Genomic DNA, 18,610 nt, shown 5'->3' on the forward strand with positions numbered 1-18,610 from the left:
GGCGAGGGGCGGGGCGCGGGCGGCGCGGCGCCGTGATTGGCCGGCGCCGCGTTCCGAGGCCGTTAACGGCGGCGGGGCCGGGCCGCGGCTCCAAAACAAAGGGCAGGCGGCCCGCGGGGCGGCGGCGGGAGGATGCCCCGCGCCCTGCCGAGGCGCCAACGGCCGCAGCGCGTCGCGGGCCGCGCCGGGGCCGCCTGAGAGCCGAGCCCGCGGGACCGGGGCCCGGCCGGATGGGCGCTGCGGGCCGGGGCGCGGACCGCCGGGCGGCCGTGAGTACGGGCGGGCGCGACACAGCTCCGCGGGCGGCTACTTTGTGGCGGCCGGGCCGGGCCGGGGGGGCCCGCGGGCACCTGTTGGGCTCCGGGCGGCGGGGCGGGCGGCCGACCTGTCGGCTCTTCTGTCCCTGTTGACTCTGCGATTCGTGGGTATTTGGCTCACTCCGTCCGGGAACAGACCCCGAAGCCTCGTCCCTGACCCCGTCTTCCTCCCTCGCTGCCGCCCGCCCCCGCCGCGAGATGTAGGAGAGGGGCCTACGTTCCCATCACTGGGTTCCCTCCTTAACAAATACGGTGGCAGCCGGGGAGGGAAATGAGGACAAAAGAGGTCTGCTAGGGATGTTTATTAAGAAGGGGGGACGTTTTCGAGTTGCCCACGTAAAGATGACTAAGATGCATCGTCCTCAGTGTTTGCCACTTGTGGCTTTATTAACGTAGATTGCGAAAGCCTGAGCCTGGGACCTACGAAGTGGGGTCTTCCCTCCCCCGTGCTTGCCTCTGGTTGACGTCTTCGGTGTCCAAATCATGTGCTGAGTTCTAGGATGCAAAGAAGGCTGAGATTCTGTTTTACATAGGTAATGGAACGGAAGACATCAGTATACCCACCCAACCTTTTCCTGTTCAGTTGCCTTTCTTCTTCCTCTATCTAAAACGAAGCCACCTAGCCAGGGGCAGTGTAGTCCCAGCTACTCCAGAGGCTGAGCCAGGACGATCACTTGAGCCCAGGAGTTCAAGACCAGCCTGGGCAACACAGCGAGACCCGTCTCAAGTAAAAAATACTAAAGAAAACCAAATAAAATGTATCCACCTTAACATGCTCTTTCCTTTGCTAAGAATGTTACTCTTTCCACCCACCAGCCCCTGACTTACCCAGGTCCCAAGGCTAGGCTTAGCTTCCCTGGAGAACCTTCCCAGGTGCTTCCCCTGAGCAAGCTGTAGGTGTAACAAATGTTTGCTGAACCTCTCCCCCGTGCCAGCAGCTGTGCTTCATCTGGCATCATTGAGTCGCATAATCATGCACTGGTTTCCCCCACCCCCATCGGTGGGCTCTTTGGGGACAGTGGAGGCATGTTTGAGGAATGCTGATACTGAGGACCTCCTGGACCTTTGTGCCCCTTCCCCTTGCACCCCACAGTGTAGAGTGTCTTCTACCTGTGGAAGCCCCTTAGGGCTAGCACCAGGGCAAAATCCTGCCTTCCCACAGGCGCTGTAGCACAGGGTCTGGCCCATATTGGGCACTTAAAAAAAAAAAAACAAAACTGAATGATCTTAATTACTAAATTGAGCAATAGTCTGTTTTTAAAATAAACTTATTTTGGAATAACTTTAGCTTTACATAAAAGTTGCAAAGATAGCACAGACAGTCCCAATATACCCCAGACCCAGTTTCCATATTGTTCCCATCCTGCATTGCTGTGGTGCACTTGACCTGGGTCCATTCTCTGAGCTCCAGGTATTAAGCCTTTCCATTTCGAAGCGCTGTAATTTGTAAAGCTGTTTATGTTGACAGCAGTGTTCCCATAACATCTGTTATTTGGTCCCTGCCTGTCTTCACTAAGTTCCACAAGCACCTGTGCCAAGGGGCCGCTTCTGCAGTGGTAATGTCTGTTTCTCCCTGGGAGACCCATAAACAGAAAATGGTTTTCAGTATGAAGAAGCAATGGAAGTTCTGCTTTCAAACTGTTCTGACACTCTTCATTAGAGAGTCCTTTGATTTCGAATCAATTTTGGGGCAAGGGCAGGGTTGTAAAAAATCAATTTTTAAGTAGTCAGGTCTGATTATAAGTGAAACCTCTAGGGCTGTGGTCCCCAACCCCCAGACCGATACTGGCCCAGGGCCTGTTAGGGACCCGGCTGCACAGCAGGAGGTGAGCGGCTGGAGAGTGAGCAGAGCTTCATCTGTATTTACAACCGCTCCCCATCCCTCACGTCACCACATAAGCTCCGCCTCCCATCAGATCAACGGTGGCATTAGACTCTCATAGGAGCTCGAACCCTACTGTAAACTGCACATGTGATGGCTCCTTGTGAGACTCTGATGCCTGGTGGTCGGAGGTGGTGATGCTGGCGCTGGGGAGTGGCTGCAAATACAGATTATCATTAGCAGAGAGGTTTGCACAATAAATGTGATGTGCTTAAATCATCCCCAAACCATCCCCCCCATCCCACCCCCCGTCTGTGGAACACTTGTCTTCCGTGAAACCAGTCCTTGGTGCCAAAAAGGTTGGGGACTGCTGCTCTGGGAAATAGGAATTTTGACAAGGCAGGAGGTGGAGTGGAGATTGGAGAAGGTTCTGAATAGCCAGGACACAGAGGGCTAAGGGTTCTGGAGAGGGCAGTGTGAGTTTGTTCAGGAAAGAGGTTAAGAGGAGGAAATCAGTTCCACCACCCAAGTGACATTCCTCCTATGTTAGAGATGCTGAGGACTGAAAACCCGTCAGCCATGATATTAAAATGGAAATCCTGGCGCTAACCCATTGTTGGCCACACCCCAGAGAAGGGGTTAAGAGCACCCTCCCACCAACCCGTTATTCAGCAGGACGTCTGCACCTGAGGGTCTTTGGGACCAGAGCCAGAGTTCCCAGCGGGCTTAGTGAGGTGCCGAGCTTGCTGACCCTCTGCCTAACGGTAACAATGACAGGATGCTACTGTCATGAGGCACTTGTCAGGCACTTAAACTGCAACCAAGGATCCACTTCCCTTAACATCTCGTGTGACTCTCTGGACTGCCCTGTGAATCACATGTCACTCCATTTTACAGAAAAGGTAGCAGGGCTTGGCTTGAGGTCCCAGAGCCAAAAAATATATGGCACATTTTGAATCAAACCTTGAGAAGCCTCTCAAAGCAAGCCAAACAAGTCAGACTCTCAGCTTTGTCCCAGCAACGGTGTCTCTCGTGCCAGATGCTACCTGCTCGCTCCCTCATGGTGCCACCTGTCCCTCCCCGGTGTCACTGGTGTACACCGTCCTGAGCAGTGCCCCCTTTCTGATTCTTTGTCGTGTCTCTGATTTTTCCCTTGCCCCAAGACAGGGCTTAGTGTCTGCTTAGGTTTTATTTAGTGTGGAATTAAACGAAGTAGTTTGGATTCCCCACCTGTTTTCTTCTGCTTCCATCCCACCTTCTAGGTCTAGTGCCTGTCCTTTCAGCCTGTAGTTCCTACGTTTTCCCCCTTCCTTTTAGCAAGGAAGCGAGGCGCCTCTGCTAGGATGTGTCTGATGCTGTGGCTGGGGGAACTTTGTTACTCTGGCAGAAATAAACAAATGTACTGCGGGTTCTTCCCAAAAGAAAGGCTCAGTGCAAACACAGCATCGGTATCTTCTGGGAGACGGTGGAGGTGGGACTCAGCACAGCAGGGAGGACAGATGGGGCACGGGGGCCTGGAAGGCCGAGGTGCCCGGGTGAGACTGGGCAATGCAGGAGCAGGACCCCCGGGCTTCCCCAGAGAGCAGGAGCTGGTGGGGGGTCCACAGAAGGCCAGGGAGCTTGTCTCAGGGCAGCGTGGAGGCAGCGCGACTCTCCCAGTGCACCAAGGCTGCAGTTCCTGAAACGTGCGGGAGACACATTCAAGTAGCGAGGAAGTGGATGTGTGTGGAAGGGGAAGCTGGTCCTGCCAAAGGCAAATTGCACCCGTGCTGTTGCCCTTTGATGTAAATCCTTCCAGGCCTTTCCACACCTGTGACTGCATGTGCTCTGCGTGTGAGTTCAAAGTCAGTACATACGCTTGGCATCAAAATGAAAAGGTACAAGAAAGTGGACAGTGAAAAGGAAATCACCTTCGCTGCTCTTCCTGTCCCCAGCCTGAAGCCCCACATTGGAAATATTTCTGGTACTTGTTCGTTGGTGCGCGTGGCCAGTCCCTTTGGCTAGACTCGAGGTGGTTTCAAATCTTTTGTTCTTCCAGGCATCTTAACAACTTTGATCCAGTAATTTTGTACATGTGCCGGCATGCAGATAAACTCCTGGGAAGGAGCCCCTTGCGCCCAGGAATGTTTGAGGGCTGTTGCCAAACAGCTGGGTCGCAGGGTGCCTTCGCCAGTGGTGTTATCAACTTTTTAAAAATTGTTGCCAACCTGCAAGGTATAAGACAGAAATCAGTGTGCCTTCAGTTTGCATTGATGAGTGAAGGGGAACATCTACTCATATGTCTACAGGTACAGTGGTTCCAAGGTGTAGACTCTCTGGCTTTGAATTCAGGTCCATAGCTTACCAGCTATGCAACCTTGTGCAGATTGGTTAACCTCTCTGGGCCTCAGTTTCCTGCTTGGTGGACTAATAAGAACATACATCTCCTGCGACTGCTGTTATCTCACATGATTCTCATACAGTTAATGGCTTAGACTAGGGCCGCGTCAGCTGTACGGTTCCGGGGCCACAGCGTTCCCTTTTCCGTGAACTGGCAGTTTTATCTGTCCTCTCTGATGGTGGTGGCCTTTTCATCTTTTTAATCCTGAGGACAGTGCCTGGCCAGTGAGGGGGGGAGAAGCAAAACTGGCGGCAGGGAGGCTCCTCTGTGGGCCGCTGCCTGAGGGCGGAGGCGGGAAGCTCCTGGGCCCAGGTGGCTCTGGAGGAAGGAGCGAAGCCACCAGGCAGGTGCTGCTGCCACCTCCTAGCCCTCGTCTCTTTCCTCCCTGGAGAGGTGGGCCTGGATGTCCCAGTGCATGCGGCCTGCCTGGGGCCCACTTTATGGGCTCTGGCTGAACATGGCACCCCATGAACACCCCACTCTCCCTGGAACTCTGTCCCCCAGGCCACTTGATCCCCACGCCCGGCCAACGCCCCAGCTCTAAACCCACTTTGCAGCCTCTGACCCTGGCACTCGCTTCCCTGTGTGCCTGGTGCCTCCTTCCGCCTCGTGGCTCCCTGGAGGGCGCAGGGTGCGGGCGGGGAGAGCTGGGGCTGGGACGTGCCGGCTGCGGCTGAGCAGCTGAGTGGGAGCAAACGTGAAACAGCCGGGAGTAGAGAGTGACAGAGGTGCCCGAGAGGGGTGAGGACCCGGGGGGGGGGGGGGGTGTGCAGAGGAAGGGGCACCTCAGGGCCCGGGCAGGCCACACTCCATCCCAGTAAGTGTCAGAGCTGCTTGGTGTTGGTTTAATTCCTCAATGTTTTTGTCTTTAGAAGTGTGTTAACTGCACCATATGGACATGGGCCTGATTCACGTTCTCTTAAAATAATTCTACACGCTTATTTTAGGAGAGACATTTCTGGAATCCAGAAAATTGTTTTTGCTCTGAAAACATACCCCACATTAACATCTATTTGAGGGCATGGCAGCCACCCTCCAAACTCGGGGGACACAGTGTCCTATAGTGGACATGATTCACTTGGTGAACTGCCTGGCATTTTCCTTTCAGTGACTTCAAGGCAGTTCCTAATTTGCTGATAGATCTTGTAAAAGCCCATTTGCACAATGGTTGCTTGAAAACTTGGCCATGATTTCCCCAGTGCAGCAGTAGAGATTGAGTTTAAAAGCCAAGTTAAAGCGCAATGGAACACAGCATGACATGCTTCTCAGTGGCCACACGTCCAGGCCTGGCCACTGCCTGCCAGGCCCTTTTGAGGGCTGGTGACAGTCAGGACTGAGCCCACTTGAGATGCTCGTGAGGCGCCTGTGTGGCGAGACACATCTCTGCCTTTGAAGGGCTGACAGCGAGAGCTGAGCATAGGCCAGGCCCAGGATGGGGCTTGGGCCACTAAGACCTGGGGCAGGCTCTTCCGGTAAGGACACCTTGGGGGTAGGGACGACACCTTGGGGGTAGGAAGGACACCTTGGGGGTAGGGACGACACCTTGGGGGTAGGGACGACACCTTGGGGGTAGGAAGGACACCTTGGGGGTAGGGACGACACCTTGGGGGTAGGGAGGACACCTTGGGGGTAGGAAGGACACCTTGGGGGTAGGGACGACACCTTGGAGGTAGGGACGACACCTTGGGGGTAGGAAGGACACCTTGGGGGTAGGAAGGACACCTTGGGGGTAGGGACGACACCTTGGGGGTAGGGACGACACCTTGGGGGTAGGGACGACGCCTTGGGGGTAGGAAGGACACCTTGGGGGTAGGGACGACACCTTGGGGGTAGGGACGACACCTTGGGGGTAGGGACGACACCTTGGAGGTAGGAAGGACACCTTGGGGGTAGGAAGGACGCCTTGGGGGTAGGAAGGACACCTTGGGGGTAGGGACGACACCTTGGGGGTAGGGACGACACCTTGGGGGTAGGGACGACGCCTTGGGGGTAGGGACGACGCCTTGGAGGTAGGGATGACGCCTTGGAGGTAGGAAGGACGCCTTGGGGGTAGGAAGGACACCTTGGGGGTAGGAAGGACACCTTGGGGGTAGGGACGACACCTTGGGGGTAGGGACGACACCTTGGGGGTAGAAAGGACACCTTGGGGGTAGGAAGGACACCTTGGGGGTAGGAAGGACACCTTGGGGGTAGGGACGACACCTTGGGGGTAGGGACGACACCTTGGGGGTAGAAAGGACACCTTGGGGGTAGGGACGACACCTTGGGGGTAGGGAGGACACCTTGGGGGTAGGGACGACACCTTGGGGATAGGAAGGACACCTTGGGGGTATGAAGGACACCTTGGGGGTAGGAAGGACACCTTGGGGGTAGGGACGACGCCTTGGGGGTAGGAAGGACACCTTGGGGGTAGGAAGGACACCTTGGGGATAGGAAGGACACCTTGGAGGTAGGGACGACACCTTGGGGGTAGGAAGGACACCTTGGGGGTAGAAAGGACACCTTGGGGGTAGGAAGGACACCTTGGGGGTAGGGACGACACCTTGGGGGTAGGGACGACACCTTGGGGGTAGAAAGGACACCTTGGGGGTAGGGACGACACCTTGGGGGTAGGGACGACACCTTGGGGGTAGGAACGACACCTTGGGGGTAGGGACGACACCTTGGGGGTAGGGACGACACCTTGGGGGTAGGAAGGACACCTTGGGGGTAGGGACGACACCTTGGGGGTAGGGACGACACCTTGGGGGTAGGAAGGACACCTTGGGGGTAGGAAGGACACCTTGGGGGTAGGGACGACGCCTTGGGGGTAGGAAGGACACCTTGGGGGTAGGGACGACACCTTGGGGGTAGGAAGGACACCTTGGGGGTAGGGACGACACCTTGGGGGTAGGGACGACACCTTGGGGGTAGGAAGGACACCTTGGGGGTAGGAAGGACACCTTGGGGGTAGGGACGACACCTTGGGGGTAGGAAGGACACCTTGGGGGTAGGGACGACACCTTGGGGGTAGGAAGGACACCTTGGGGGTAGGGACGACACCTTGGGGGTAGGGACGACACCTTGGGGGTAGGAAGGACACCTTGGGGGTAGGGACGACACCTTGGGGGTAGGGACGACGCCTTGGGGGTAGGAAGGACACCTTGGGGGTAGGGACGACACCTTGGGGGTAGGGACGACACCTTGGGGGTAGGGACGACACCTTGGGGGTAGGGACGACGCCTTGGGGGTAGGAAGGACACCTTGGGGGTAGGGACGACACCTTGGGGGTAGGGACGACACCTTGGGGGTAGGGACGACACCTTGGAGGTAGGAAGGACACCTTGGGGGTAGGAAGGACACCTTGGGGGTAGGAAGGACACCTTGGGGGTAGGGACGACACCTTGGGGGTAGGGACGACACCTTGGGGGTAGGAAGGACACCTTGGGGGTAGGGACGACACCCTGAGGGTAGAGGTGACACTGTGAAGGTCTCCTAGTAAGGCAGGCGGGCAAGGTGCCTGGGAACCCGCGAGGCCCTTCTGCTTGGGAATCGGAGTCGTCTCTGTGGTGCTGGTGGCTTTGCATGCTCGGTTCCCTCAGCCGTCGTGCCCCACTTAGTCCAGGAAGCGGTTAGTGGCGTCATGACGGTTCCAGGCGAGAGACCTGAGACTCAGAGCAACTCCGGGCAGAGGGGTGGAGCTGGGGTTTGAGGTATCATCCCATCCGCCCCACGTCTGGGAGGCTCAGCCTTGCTGTGGGACAGCCCAGGAGTGGGAAGGACGCGAGGCAGGGCTGGGGTCCCCAGGGTCATGGCAGTGCTGGGAGCCACTGGCTTTGGGCAGCTAGAGAGGCTCGGAGGCCTCTGGGGCAACACAGGGCCTGGTGGCTGGTTGCTGGGTCTCCTCTGGCCACTTAATGATGGGGACACACTGCTTCTTCCCCCCTCAGACACTAGCAGTGAGAGGGTCCCCTCCCGGGAACTTGACTGTTCCGTCCTGACCCTTGTCTCTCTCAGGCCGGGCACGACCGAGTGGCGGAAAGCACTTGGGATCTGGAGTCGCCGCTTGCCCGCGGGCCCGCAGGGGTGCCCGTTTCTCAGGGCGTGGGGGGTGACACAGCCTGAGAATTCGCAGGCCCGCAGGTGCGAGCTCGTGTTGCAGAGGGGGAGTCCCTGTCTGGGGCGAGAGTCTGACCACTCCAGGGCTTCGGACTCAGGTCCAGGACTCAGACTGGCCAGTGACGACGCCGGGGCAGAGGACCTCCCACCCGAGTAGATGAGAATCCTTCCCGGAACCTTCCGGGGTCGGCTTGGGGCCACAGCAGGCCTGGCCCTGGCCCACTGGTGCAGGCCCCGGCTTGTGCGCTGCTCTTTGGGGACCGTGGTCCTCAAGCGTGGGGACGTGTGGGTCCGGGTGGGGTGAGCCTGCGGCCGCTCCGAGGCCTGAGCACGCGGGGGCTCCTCGGAGGCGCCATGGATCCGTGTCTTTAACACGCTCCCGATGTGCAGTCGCCACGTCTGCTGTGAAGTCGTGGCGTTTCACCCTGTTTACTCACCCTTCCTGCGAGGGACCCCCCTTCTGTATTCAGTCCTCAGATATTCAAGTGGCTTTTATGGGCCAGGACACTGGGTAATGATTTTTTTTTCCTACCACCTGGGTTTAGCAAAGCCACCTAGGTGACTTTTATTTTTTAATTTTTTTAATTAATTTTTTTTGGTGCCGTGACTTGGCTATGAAGCGACGTTGCTGCAAGCACTAGACGACTTCTAAATATATTTATTTATTTATTTTTTATTTTGTTTTGAGACAGAGTCTCACTCTGTCGCCTGCCCGGGCTAGAGTGTCGTGGTGTCAGCCTAGCTCACAGCAACCTCAAACTCCGGGGCTTAAGCGATCCTCCTGCCTCAGCCTCCCGAGTAGCTGGGACTACAGGCACGCGCCACCATGCCCGGCTAATTTTTTCTATATATATATTTTAGTTGTCCATATAATTTTTTTCTATTTTTAGTAGAGACGGGGTCTCGCTCTTGCTCAGGCTGGTCTTGAACTCCTGACCTCGAGCGATCCTCCCGCCTCGGCCTCCCAGAGTGCTAGGATGACAGGCGTGAGCCACCATGCCCGGCCCTCACTTTCACTTAATGGAATATCTTTCTGTCGTCTTTAAAAAAAAAATGTTACTTATAGATAAGAAAGATCAATAAAATGGACATCCGTGTACACATCACCAGCTTAAAAAAATCCATCTAGCGGATTTTGCTACCCCCACCCTCCCCAGGCCCCATGTTTGCTCTGCCCCACCTGGCGCTCCAAGCAAAGGCGTCCCTTGTAGCGGGACGAGAGGTGTACCAGTGCTGAAGGGACCTGACCCCAGGGGTGACTGACTACAGAGACTGCTCTAGTGTGTTCAGGGGGCTACGTTTTCTCTTCCAAAATATGGTCTGCAGTTCGACATTCACTCCAAATAAACAGAAAACCCTTAGCAAATCGCCACTTTTAAAAGTACTGTCCCTTGTCTGTATCTTCCACATTTTCTTTATGGAAATACTATTCGGGCTTTAAAAAAAAAAAAGGCAATTCTGCAATAGGTGACAACAGGGATGGACCTTGGAGACATCATGCTCAGTGAAGTATGCCAGACACAGAAAGACAAATACTGTGTAATTCCACTTCTGTGAGGCATCTAGAGAAGTGACGGTCATGGCATCTTAGTGCAAACTTTCCGGTGAGTAAGGAGGACAGGCTGCAGACATCTGCCGTCCAGCGCCACGCCGAGTCAGCCGTGCGCTTGGCACGGGTTAACAGGCTGGGTCTCCTGTTAAGTGTCCCTACAACAATGAAAAAAAAGGTGCTGTCTTATTACAAGGGAACAGACGGTTAAAAATGAGGGGTATTGCCCTTTCTAATGGTGAATAAAAGTGATACCACTTGTTTAAAAACAATGAATAAAGCCAAGGGCAGATTCTGGAATTCTCTATTCAGGTTACTTGGAGCAGGATTCTGTGAACACTAAAACCTGAATAACCAGTTTTTGAGTAAGATTCCTGTCTCTCTCAGCCCCCTCCCTCAATACTCTTAGTGTCTTTGTTAAAGGGAAGCCAGGGGAAAGGAGAGAAGACAGAAGTTTATTGATTTGTATCATTTTAACAAAAAGAAACTTGGGTGAAGATATTAGAGCAAAGATTCGACACAGGTGAAGTCACATAAGTGACGTCAGAACCTGTTCATTCCATCCTATTGGCCAATACGAATTTGTGGGACATGTGGATTTGAATGAGCTACTGACAAACTCTCTAATGATGTCCTTGTGGGCCATGTGGGACACATGGCTGGGGAGGTGGTGCTGGGCTCATGTAGGGTGGTGACCAAGTCGACACTTGTCCCCATGACCTCCCCAGGGCATGTCAGCGAGTTTACCAAAGGTGGGAGGGATGCCAGCGTTCTAATTCATAAAAAGTCCTGTAGGTCAGTGCAGCAGATAAAAATCTAACAAAATGTAATTAATGTATTAAGGCCAAATGTGGCCAGGCACAGTGGTTCATGTCTATAATCCTAGCACTTTGGGAAGCCGAGGCAGGGGGATTGCTTGAGACCAAGGAGTTCGAGACCAACCTGAGCAAGAGTGAGACCCCGTCTCTACAAAAAAAAAAAAAAGACAGAAAAATTAGCAGGACGTTGTGGTGTGTGCCTGTGGTCCCAGCTACTCAGGAGGCTGAGGCGGGAGGATCACTTGAGCCCAGGAGTTTGAGGTTGCTGTGAGATATGATGACACCACTGCTCTCCAGCTCGGGTGACAGAGCAAGACCCTATCTCAAAAACAAAACAAACAAAAAAAGACAAATGAGGTTTTGTCTTTGATTCTAAAGAAACCCAAGGAATCTAAAGACTCAGGATTGGCACAAAATGACTTAGTAGCAGCTAGTGGGGGAAAGAGTTTAAGATTTTCAGGGAATCACCAGTCAGGAATATCCAACATGATCAGACTTCTTCAGAAATTCTTTTTTTTTTTTTTTTTTGAGACAGAGTCTAACTCTGTTGCCGGGGCTAGAGTGCCGTGGCATCGGCCTTGCTCACAGCAACCTCAAACTCCTGGGCTCAAGCAATCCTCCTGCCTCAGCCTCCCGAGTAGCTGGGACTACAGGCATGCGCCACCATGCCCGGCTAATTTTTTCTATATATATTTTTAGCTGTCCATATAATTTCTTTCTATTTTTAGTAGAGACGGGGTCTTGCTCTTGCTCAGGCTGGTCTGGAACTCCTGAGCTCAAACAATCCGCCCGCCTCGGCCTCCCAGAGTGCTCGGATGACAGGCGTGAGCCACCGCGCCCGGCCCAGAAATTCTTTAACATATATTGATGAAAGAAATTGGCTTCATTTAAGAAGACAGAGGTGTGTGTATATTTATATATGTTACCGTGTACAGAAATTTCTTCCAGGAAGTTCCTGTTAGGTGGTGGTCTCTGTTGAGAAATGTGATCAACTGTTAATTTTTGCTTCTGGGATGAAATAGGAGCCAGCTTTGTTTCTCTTTTCCTGGAGACACCCAATTGCCGGCACCGTCTCTTTTCGAAAAATGTGTTCTTTCTCGGGGCACTGCAGTGCCATCACTGTGCTGTCTGGTGGCCGTCTACGCGGGGATCTGTTCCTGGGCTGTGTTTCGTGTGGCATTGACATGTTCTGTCTCGTGCCGGAGCCACACCGTCCTCACGGCTGCCGTGTGGAGGAACGAGGTGTGCTCTCGGGGGAGTCACGGCTTCACAGCATCTGCTGGTCCTGTGGCGTTTCTCTCCATTTCTCTGGGTCTCCTTAATGTCCCTCAGAGTTTCACAACTTACTCTGCAAAGGCCTTTGGATTTATTCTTAGATACTCTGTATTCTTACACTATGGTATAAGAGCATATTTTTCCTGTATAATCTTTATGCCTAATTTTCTTGTCTTATGGCGCTGGCTGGGAACTCGGTGCGATGTTACGTCCGGGTGGTGCCGTAGAAGGCTTCCTGGTGTTTATTCCTGATTTCAAAAAGAATGTTTTCTAAGTTTTACCATTAAGTATGATATGTGTTATGGTTTTTTGGTAAATATCTCTTAACAGATAAGGAAGTTCCCTTATATTCTTTTTTTTTTTTTTTTTTTTGAGACAGAGTCTCACTCTGTCGCCCAGAGTAGAGTGCAGTGGCGTCACTATAGCTCCCTGCATCTGCCTCAGCCTCCCGAGTAGCTGGGGCTACAGGCGCGTATCATTGTGCCCAGCTAATTTTCTTATTTTTGTAGAGATGGGGGTCTTGATCTTGCTCAGGCTACGTTGTTTTTCTTGTACTTTTCTAACTTCTTAAAGATAAATGTTTAGCTCATTAATTGTACCTGTCATATTTTCTAATATATATCTTGTAAGACTATATATTTCCCTTTAAGTATTGGTATTTTTTTTTTTTTTTTTTTTGAGACAGAGTCTCGCTCTGTTGCCCGGGCTAGAGTGCTGTGGCATCAGGCTAGCTCACAGCAACCTCAAACTCCTGGGTTCAAGCAATCCTCCTGCCTCAGCCTCCTGAGTAGCTGAGACTACAGGCATGCGCCAACATGCCCAGCTAATTTTTAAATTATTTTTTGTACAGCAGGATCTCGCTATGTTGCCCAGGCTGGTCTCAAACTCCTGGCCTCAAGTGATCCTCCTACCTTGGCCTCCCACAGTGCTGGGATTACAGGTGTGAGCCACTGCACCCAGCCTTTAATCCATTTGGAGTTAATTTTTGTACATGGTGCTAGGTAAGGGTCCAGCTTTATTGTTTTGCAGGTGGACATCCCAGCGGCATTTGTGGAAAATACCATCCTCTCCCCCACTGAATGGTCTGGGCCCCATTGTCAGTGCTCGTTTGACCATATGTGAGTTTCTGAAAGATTAATTAGTACTGGATCCATCACTCATATTCATAACTGTCCGGTGCTTGGAGTCACGAATTCCAGGCTTTGGGCGGGATGCAGCCGCCCGCTGCCGGCTCTCTCAGACAGGAGTCCTGGTGGCCACTTTTGCTCTCATGTTTCCCGAAGCCAAACATGGCATAAGATAACTTTGATCAAATATTTTTCTCAAATTATTTGTACCATAAGACGAGTTCACTTGCCACTTCCAGCTAATGGAGGATGGTTAAACAGTGACTGGGTATAACGTTAAAGAGTTCGAGCTTTACCTACCGGTCCTTTGCCCTTCCGTCAGCGCATGTGCCTCCCGACACGCCTTCTTCACAGCACGCTTCGTTCTCTCTGACCCACGGGTGTGTCTGATTGGTCAACAGGTTGTGACATTCTCTCGTCCCAGCAGTGTGGACAGGGCCACACGCCCCGCGCACAACAACGGCTCTTGCGTGCGTTTTCCAGTGCTGCTTTTGTCGGAGAGCCCAGCAGAGCCGCGAGTCTCCCGGAGCCAGCCCTGAGCTGAGTGGGGGGTGCCCAGCAGAGATGGTGAAGATGACAAAGTCCAAAACTTTCCAAGCCTATCTGCCGAACTGTCACCGAACGTACAGCTGCATCCACTGCAGAGCCCACCTGGCCAACCACGACGAGCTCATCTCCAAGGCAAGTGCCTTATGTCAAAAAACTTGATTAAAAAAAAAAGAGGAACCCCAGTAGCACAATGATTGTCTGTCATCGTGGTGCCTACTTGGCAGACGATGTTAACCATCGCATGCCTTCCTGAATTTGCTGTGCCCTGAAGGTCTGGCACCTCGTGGGCAGCGTTGGTGAGTGCCGTGCCGATCACACGTGGCTGCGCCAGGGACCTGGGCGTGACGCGGGCAGGTGGGTGGTTTCGGAGGCCAGCCTCGGGGTCGCCCGGGGCGCAGAGCCGGGCGCCTCAGCGACTGCCCAGAGCAGCTCGATTGGTGGAAAGCCAGAGAGCACTGAGCGAGCAAAGGAAGTCTAGAAAGTCTGTGAAATAGTTTACTAAGAAGGGAATTAAGAAATTTTTAAAGCTGAGAATGATTAAAAAGGAGAGGCTGCTCAGGCGAAGGCCCGGAGGGTGCGGGTGCATCTGTAGGGGCCCGGGGCGAAGCTCTGGGACGTTCCGTGCGCAGGACCCGCGAGCAGCCGGGAGGGGGTGGCAAGGTCGCTCGGCGCTGTGCCCGCGCCCCGGCCAGATCCTCCCACCGTCCTGCTGAGCCGCCCGAGCCTCACGCCGCCGCGGGGAAACCGAAGTCCCGCAGGAACTCGGGCCTTTCAGGGACCTCTTTGTAGGCCTCTGGTTTAACTCCACCAGAACATTTATCTACTCGTGTTTTCCCGGGGTGGTAGTGAGAGCTGTCTCGTTTCTGTTCCTCACCTGAAGTGAACACCGCTGAGCACAGCAGGGCGTCCCTGTGTCCCCTCTGTCCCTTCAGAAGGTCCCGCGAGGAAGCGGAAGCTCTGCAGGCAGCTTGTTTTCTTGGTGTGTTTTCTGAGGCAGGCTCAGCGTGAGGTGACGTGGCGAGTTAACGAAAGGCAGAGCTGCTCTGGGCCTCCAGGTGAGGAGGTGTGGCTTGGTGACATCACTGACCTGTGACTCCTGCGTGTTGGCCGTGACCTTTCACCTTAGCAGGTGGTCAAGAGTCAGGTACCACATTTGTTTTTAAGAGATAAGGTCTCTCTCTGTCACCCAGGCTTCAGTGCAGTGGTGTGATTATAGCTCACTGAAGCCTCGAACTCCTGCCTCAGCCTCCCAAGTACCTGGGACTACAGGCATGTGCCGCCACCCCCAGCTAATTTTTAAATTTTGTGTAAAGACAGGGTCTCTCTATGTTGCCCAGGCTGGTCTGGAACCCCTGGGCTCAAGTAATCCTCCTGCCTCAGCCTCCCAAAGTGCTGGCATTACAGGTGTGAGCCTTCGTGCTCAGCCAGTCTTTGTGAAGCTTGCTGATGTATTATTTGTCTTAGGTGCACCAAAAGGAATTTGAGATGCTTCTTTCAAAGGACCGTAAAGCCACTGAGCTGTTACAAGAATTACATTGAGAGCAGGAGCCTGCTCTGCAGTCAGTGGAAACTTACTAGTCAGGACATTAAATGAGCATTTCAGGATGAAAAAATGCCAAGAACTGAGCTCTCCAAGCACACAGCTGCCTAGAAGTATCAGACCTCGCTTCTCGGCTGGTGGCAAAGATGATGCCCAGAGTAAACAAGTGAACTCTCCTGCTTTCACGGTGGGTCCAGATGAAGGAGTTCATTGCAGCTGCAGAGAACACTTGCCATGCGGAACAGGTTCTAGTGTGTATGAGGCTAGAGGCACCCACAGCCTCTAGGCCCATCTTTGTTACTAACAGGTAACCCCTGGTCCAGGGCAGCTTGTCCTTGTAGACAGCTCTAACTGCTGGGAGGCTCTCAGTAGCGAGCAGGCTGGGACCTGCAGGCTGGACCTGCCACTGCACCTGCTTTTGTAAAGTTTCATAGGCTCACAGCTGTGCTCATCTGTTTACAGCGCAGTTGGGACAGAGACTGTATGGCCTGAAAAGCTTGAACTATTTATCTGTCTCCTGGCTCTAACTTACAGAAAAATTCTGTGGACCTCCCACACTGGTCAGACTGAACTCTGAATCAGAATCACAGAGCTGCACCCATGCTTGCTCCAAACCCTGTTTAAAACATAAGGGCTTTCAGGCCAGGTGCGGTGTCTCACACCTGTAATCCCAGCACTCTGCGAGGCCAAGGCGGGAGGATCGCTTGAGCTCAGGAGTTGGAGACCAGCCTGAGCAAGAGCGAGACCCCGTCTCTACCAAAAATAGAAAAAAACTAGCCAGGCATGGTGGCACGCACCTGTAGTCCCAGGTACTCCAGGGGCTGAGGCGGGAGGATGGCTTGAGCCCAGGAGTCTGAGGTTGCAGTGAGCTATGATGACACCACTGCACGCCAGCCAGGGCAACAGAGCAAGACACTGCCTCAAAAATAAATAAGGACTTTCAGAATAGGTGAGAGAATTAGGAGATTCAGTCCAGAAAATTAAAGGCTGATAAAGATGTGTGAAAAGTCTATCAGATGATTATTAGTTAAACTTAATATAGAATAATATTCTTAATCCTAGAAAACCACTTAAGGGAGTAACTCTTTAAGTCTGAAAGCTGTAATACATACAGCAGTATCAGATAGATTAAAAAAGAAAACAGAAAAAATAAAATCAAAACAGTGCTAGCACCAGGCTAGGCAGAAAGGAGAATCCTGCATCTCAGTGGCTTAAAGCAAAGGTTTATTTCATGCGCAGGTGAGATGTGTGTCAGGGGTATCCGGGGCTCTGCTTTTTTTAAATTATGAAAGAATCATTGCCCATAATCACCCAGAAGTGTGTGTGTGTACAGTAAAATATACGAATTGCTGCTTCCCCGGCCCTGTCCCCTCCACTCCCTGGCGTTATCACCAGGGGCAGTTTGGTGTCCGTCCATCCGTCTGTCTGTTTTGAGCTATAGAAACGTCCTTCACTGGGTATCTGATGACTGTCCTTCCGCGTCCGCTGCTGTGCCCCCCTCCCGCATGAGTCCCCCGCTGGGGCGGCGGCCCTGCTTGTTGGCAGATCCGACTCCTGTTGGTTTCGGTTGTGAGCGCCGTGAGGGTGACGTTCCGTCACATTTCCTCACGTGCCCGCGCTGCTCTGCTCTCTGCCCTCAGGAGCGGGGCGCGCGGTCGGCAGCGTGTGCCTTTTACGTTTGGACGTTGTCCCCTTGTGTTCCGGGTAACGTTCCTCACAGCGCACGGATTGGTGCAAAGGTGATAGGCCGAAAAAAACCCCAGAAAAGTCGTCTTGATTTGGTTTGCTTTTCTTGGATTATTGTTAAGGCCAACCACGCTATGTCGCTGGTTCGAGACGGGCACCAGAGCAGACGGGGCCTCCCTCCGTTCCGCCCTGTCGTGTGGGGTGAAGGTTGTCAGCACCGGCCAAGTGTGTACGGGTGGCACAAACACCCTGTTCTGGCTCCTCCTCAGCTGGTGACATTTTCCTGGGGTGAGATGTCACCGGAAGGTCCTTTTTTCCAAGTAAGGGGCCATCTTGGGTTGCCACTTGATTTTAATTTTAACGGAAAAGCGTGGAAGCTTCGCCTTGTCCCGCTGTCTGACGGCGACGCGTCCGCACTGCTGGAAGGAGCGGGGGGAGCATTGCGGGGAGCTGTGGGTTTGGGTGGAGAAAATCTTTCGTGATTCCATCTCGGGGTCTTCCAGTTGGACGTAGTGTCATGCAGCTCCCCGTTTTTAAAAAAACGACTTTGCAATAATAGTCACTTGCAGGATGTTGAAGTGGACAGAGTCGACCACTTGCTGGCCTCAGGCTGGACCCAGAAACAGTTTGCCGCGCTGGTTAATGGTCATTACCGTGGGGGTGGCACTGTGGCTGCTCTGCTCCTCCGCAGCCTGGCCGGGTGCTGTCCCCGCGGTGCCTCTCGCTCCGCAGGGCCCCGGCGCGCCTGGTCCACTTTCCTTCCGGAACGCAAACTCGCTGTTGCTTGTTGTCTGACAGCAGCCAGACTTACAACGCCTTCTTCTTCTCCGCAGTCCTTCCAGGGAAGTCAGGGACGAGCCTACCTCTTCAACTCCGTGTGAGTAGCCGCCTCTTCCGTCTGGGGCTCGGGGCCTGGCGGGGTGGCATCGCTGCGTCCCTACGGCCACCAACCAGTAATTCAAAGCTGGAACACGCAGGAGTTCCACCAGCGGCCTGGAGTCACCCGGGTCTTTAGTGGCCTGAGGGACCTACTGTCCCTCGTCGGGCAGTTTCTGAAAGCGCGGCTGTCTCCCCTGAGGGTCTGGCTCCCTGCAGCCCGTCCCATCCTGGGATTCTTCTGGGGAGACAAAAAGTCTCCTTCCCATCAAAGGGTGGGGCGCTGAAAAGACGCAGCCCTGCCCTGGAAAGGTCCCCAATTCTGGTGAAGATTTTCCAGTGAGGTGAGGGGTGGGGCCCACTGGCCAGGCCAGGCTTCAGCAAGGTGGCCCCTCTTCCCTGCAGGGTGAACGTGGGCTGTGGCCCCGCCGAGGAGAGGGTCCTTCTCACCGGGCTGCACGCGGTCGCGGACATCTACTGCGAGAACTGCAAGACCACGCTCGGGTGGAAATACGTGAGTACCCGCCAGTTCCAGCCCATGTGCTGTGGTAGCTACGACATGCCACAAAGGGA

The 18,610-nt window shown here is 53.8% G+C and overlaps 1 protein-coding gene across 3 annotated transcripts in view; it reads left to right on the forward strand.

Annotated features, from left to right (window-relative positions):
- YPEL1 (yippee like 1) overlaps nucleotides 1-18,610 on the forward strand; it is a 22,745-nt gene continuing 4,135 nt past the window's right edge. The window contains exons 1-4 of one of the 3 annotated variants that reach the window (XM_045535125.1): nucleotides 1-269; nucleotides 13,788-14,067; nucleotides 17,995-18,038; nucleotides 18,443-18,551. In XM_045535125.1, coding sequence (XP_045391081.1) covers nucleotides 13,951-14,067; nucleotides 17,995-18,038; nucleotides 18,443-18,551 — 270 coding nt within the window. In that variant the 5' untranslated portion in view covers nucleotides 1-269; nucleotides 13,788-13,950. Of the gene's footprint in view, nucleotides 270-11,826; nucleotides 11,886-13,192; nucleotides 13,378-13,787; nucleotides 14,068-17,994; nucleotides 18,039-18,442; nucleotides 18,552-18,610 lie in introns of those variants that run through there. The other 2 variants (XM_045535126.1, XM_045535127.1) reach the window with 2 other exon arrangements.

Source organism: Lemur catta, chromosome 21, assembly GCF_020740605.2.
Source record: "Lemur catta isolate mLemCat1 chromosome 21, mLemCat1.pri, whole genome shotgun sequence".
NCBI classification, from domain to species: domain Eukaryota; kingdom Metazoa; phylum Chordata; class Mammalia; order Primates; family Lemuridae; genus Lemur; species Lemur catta.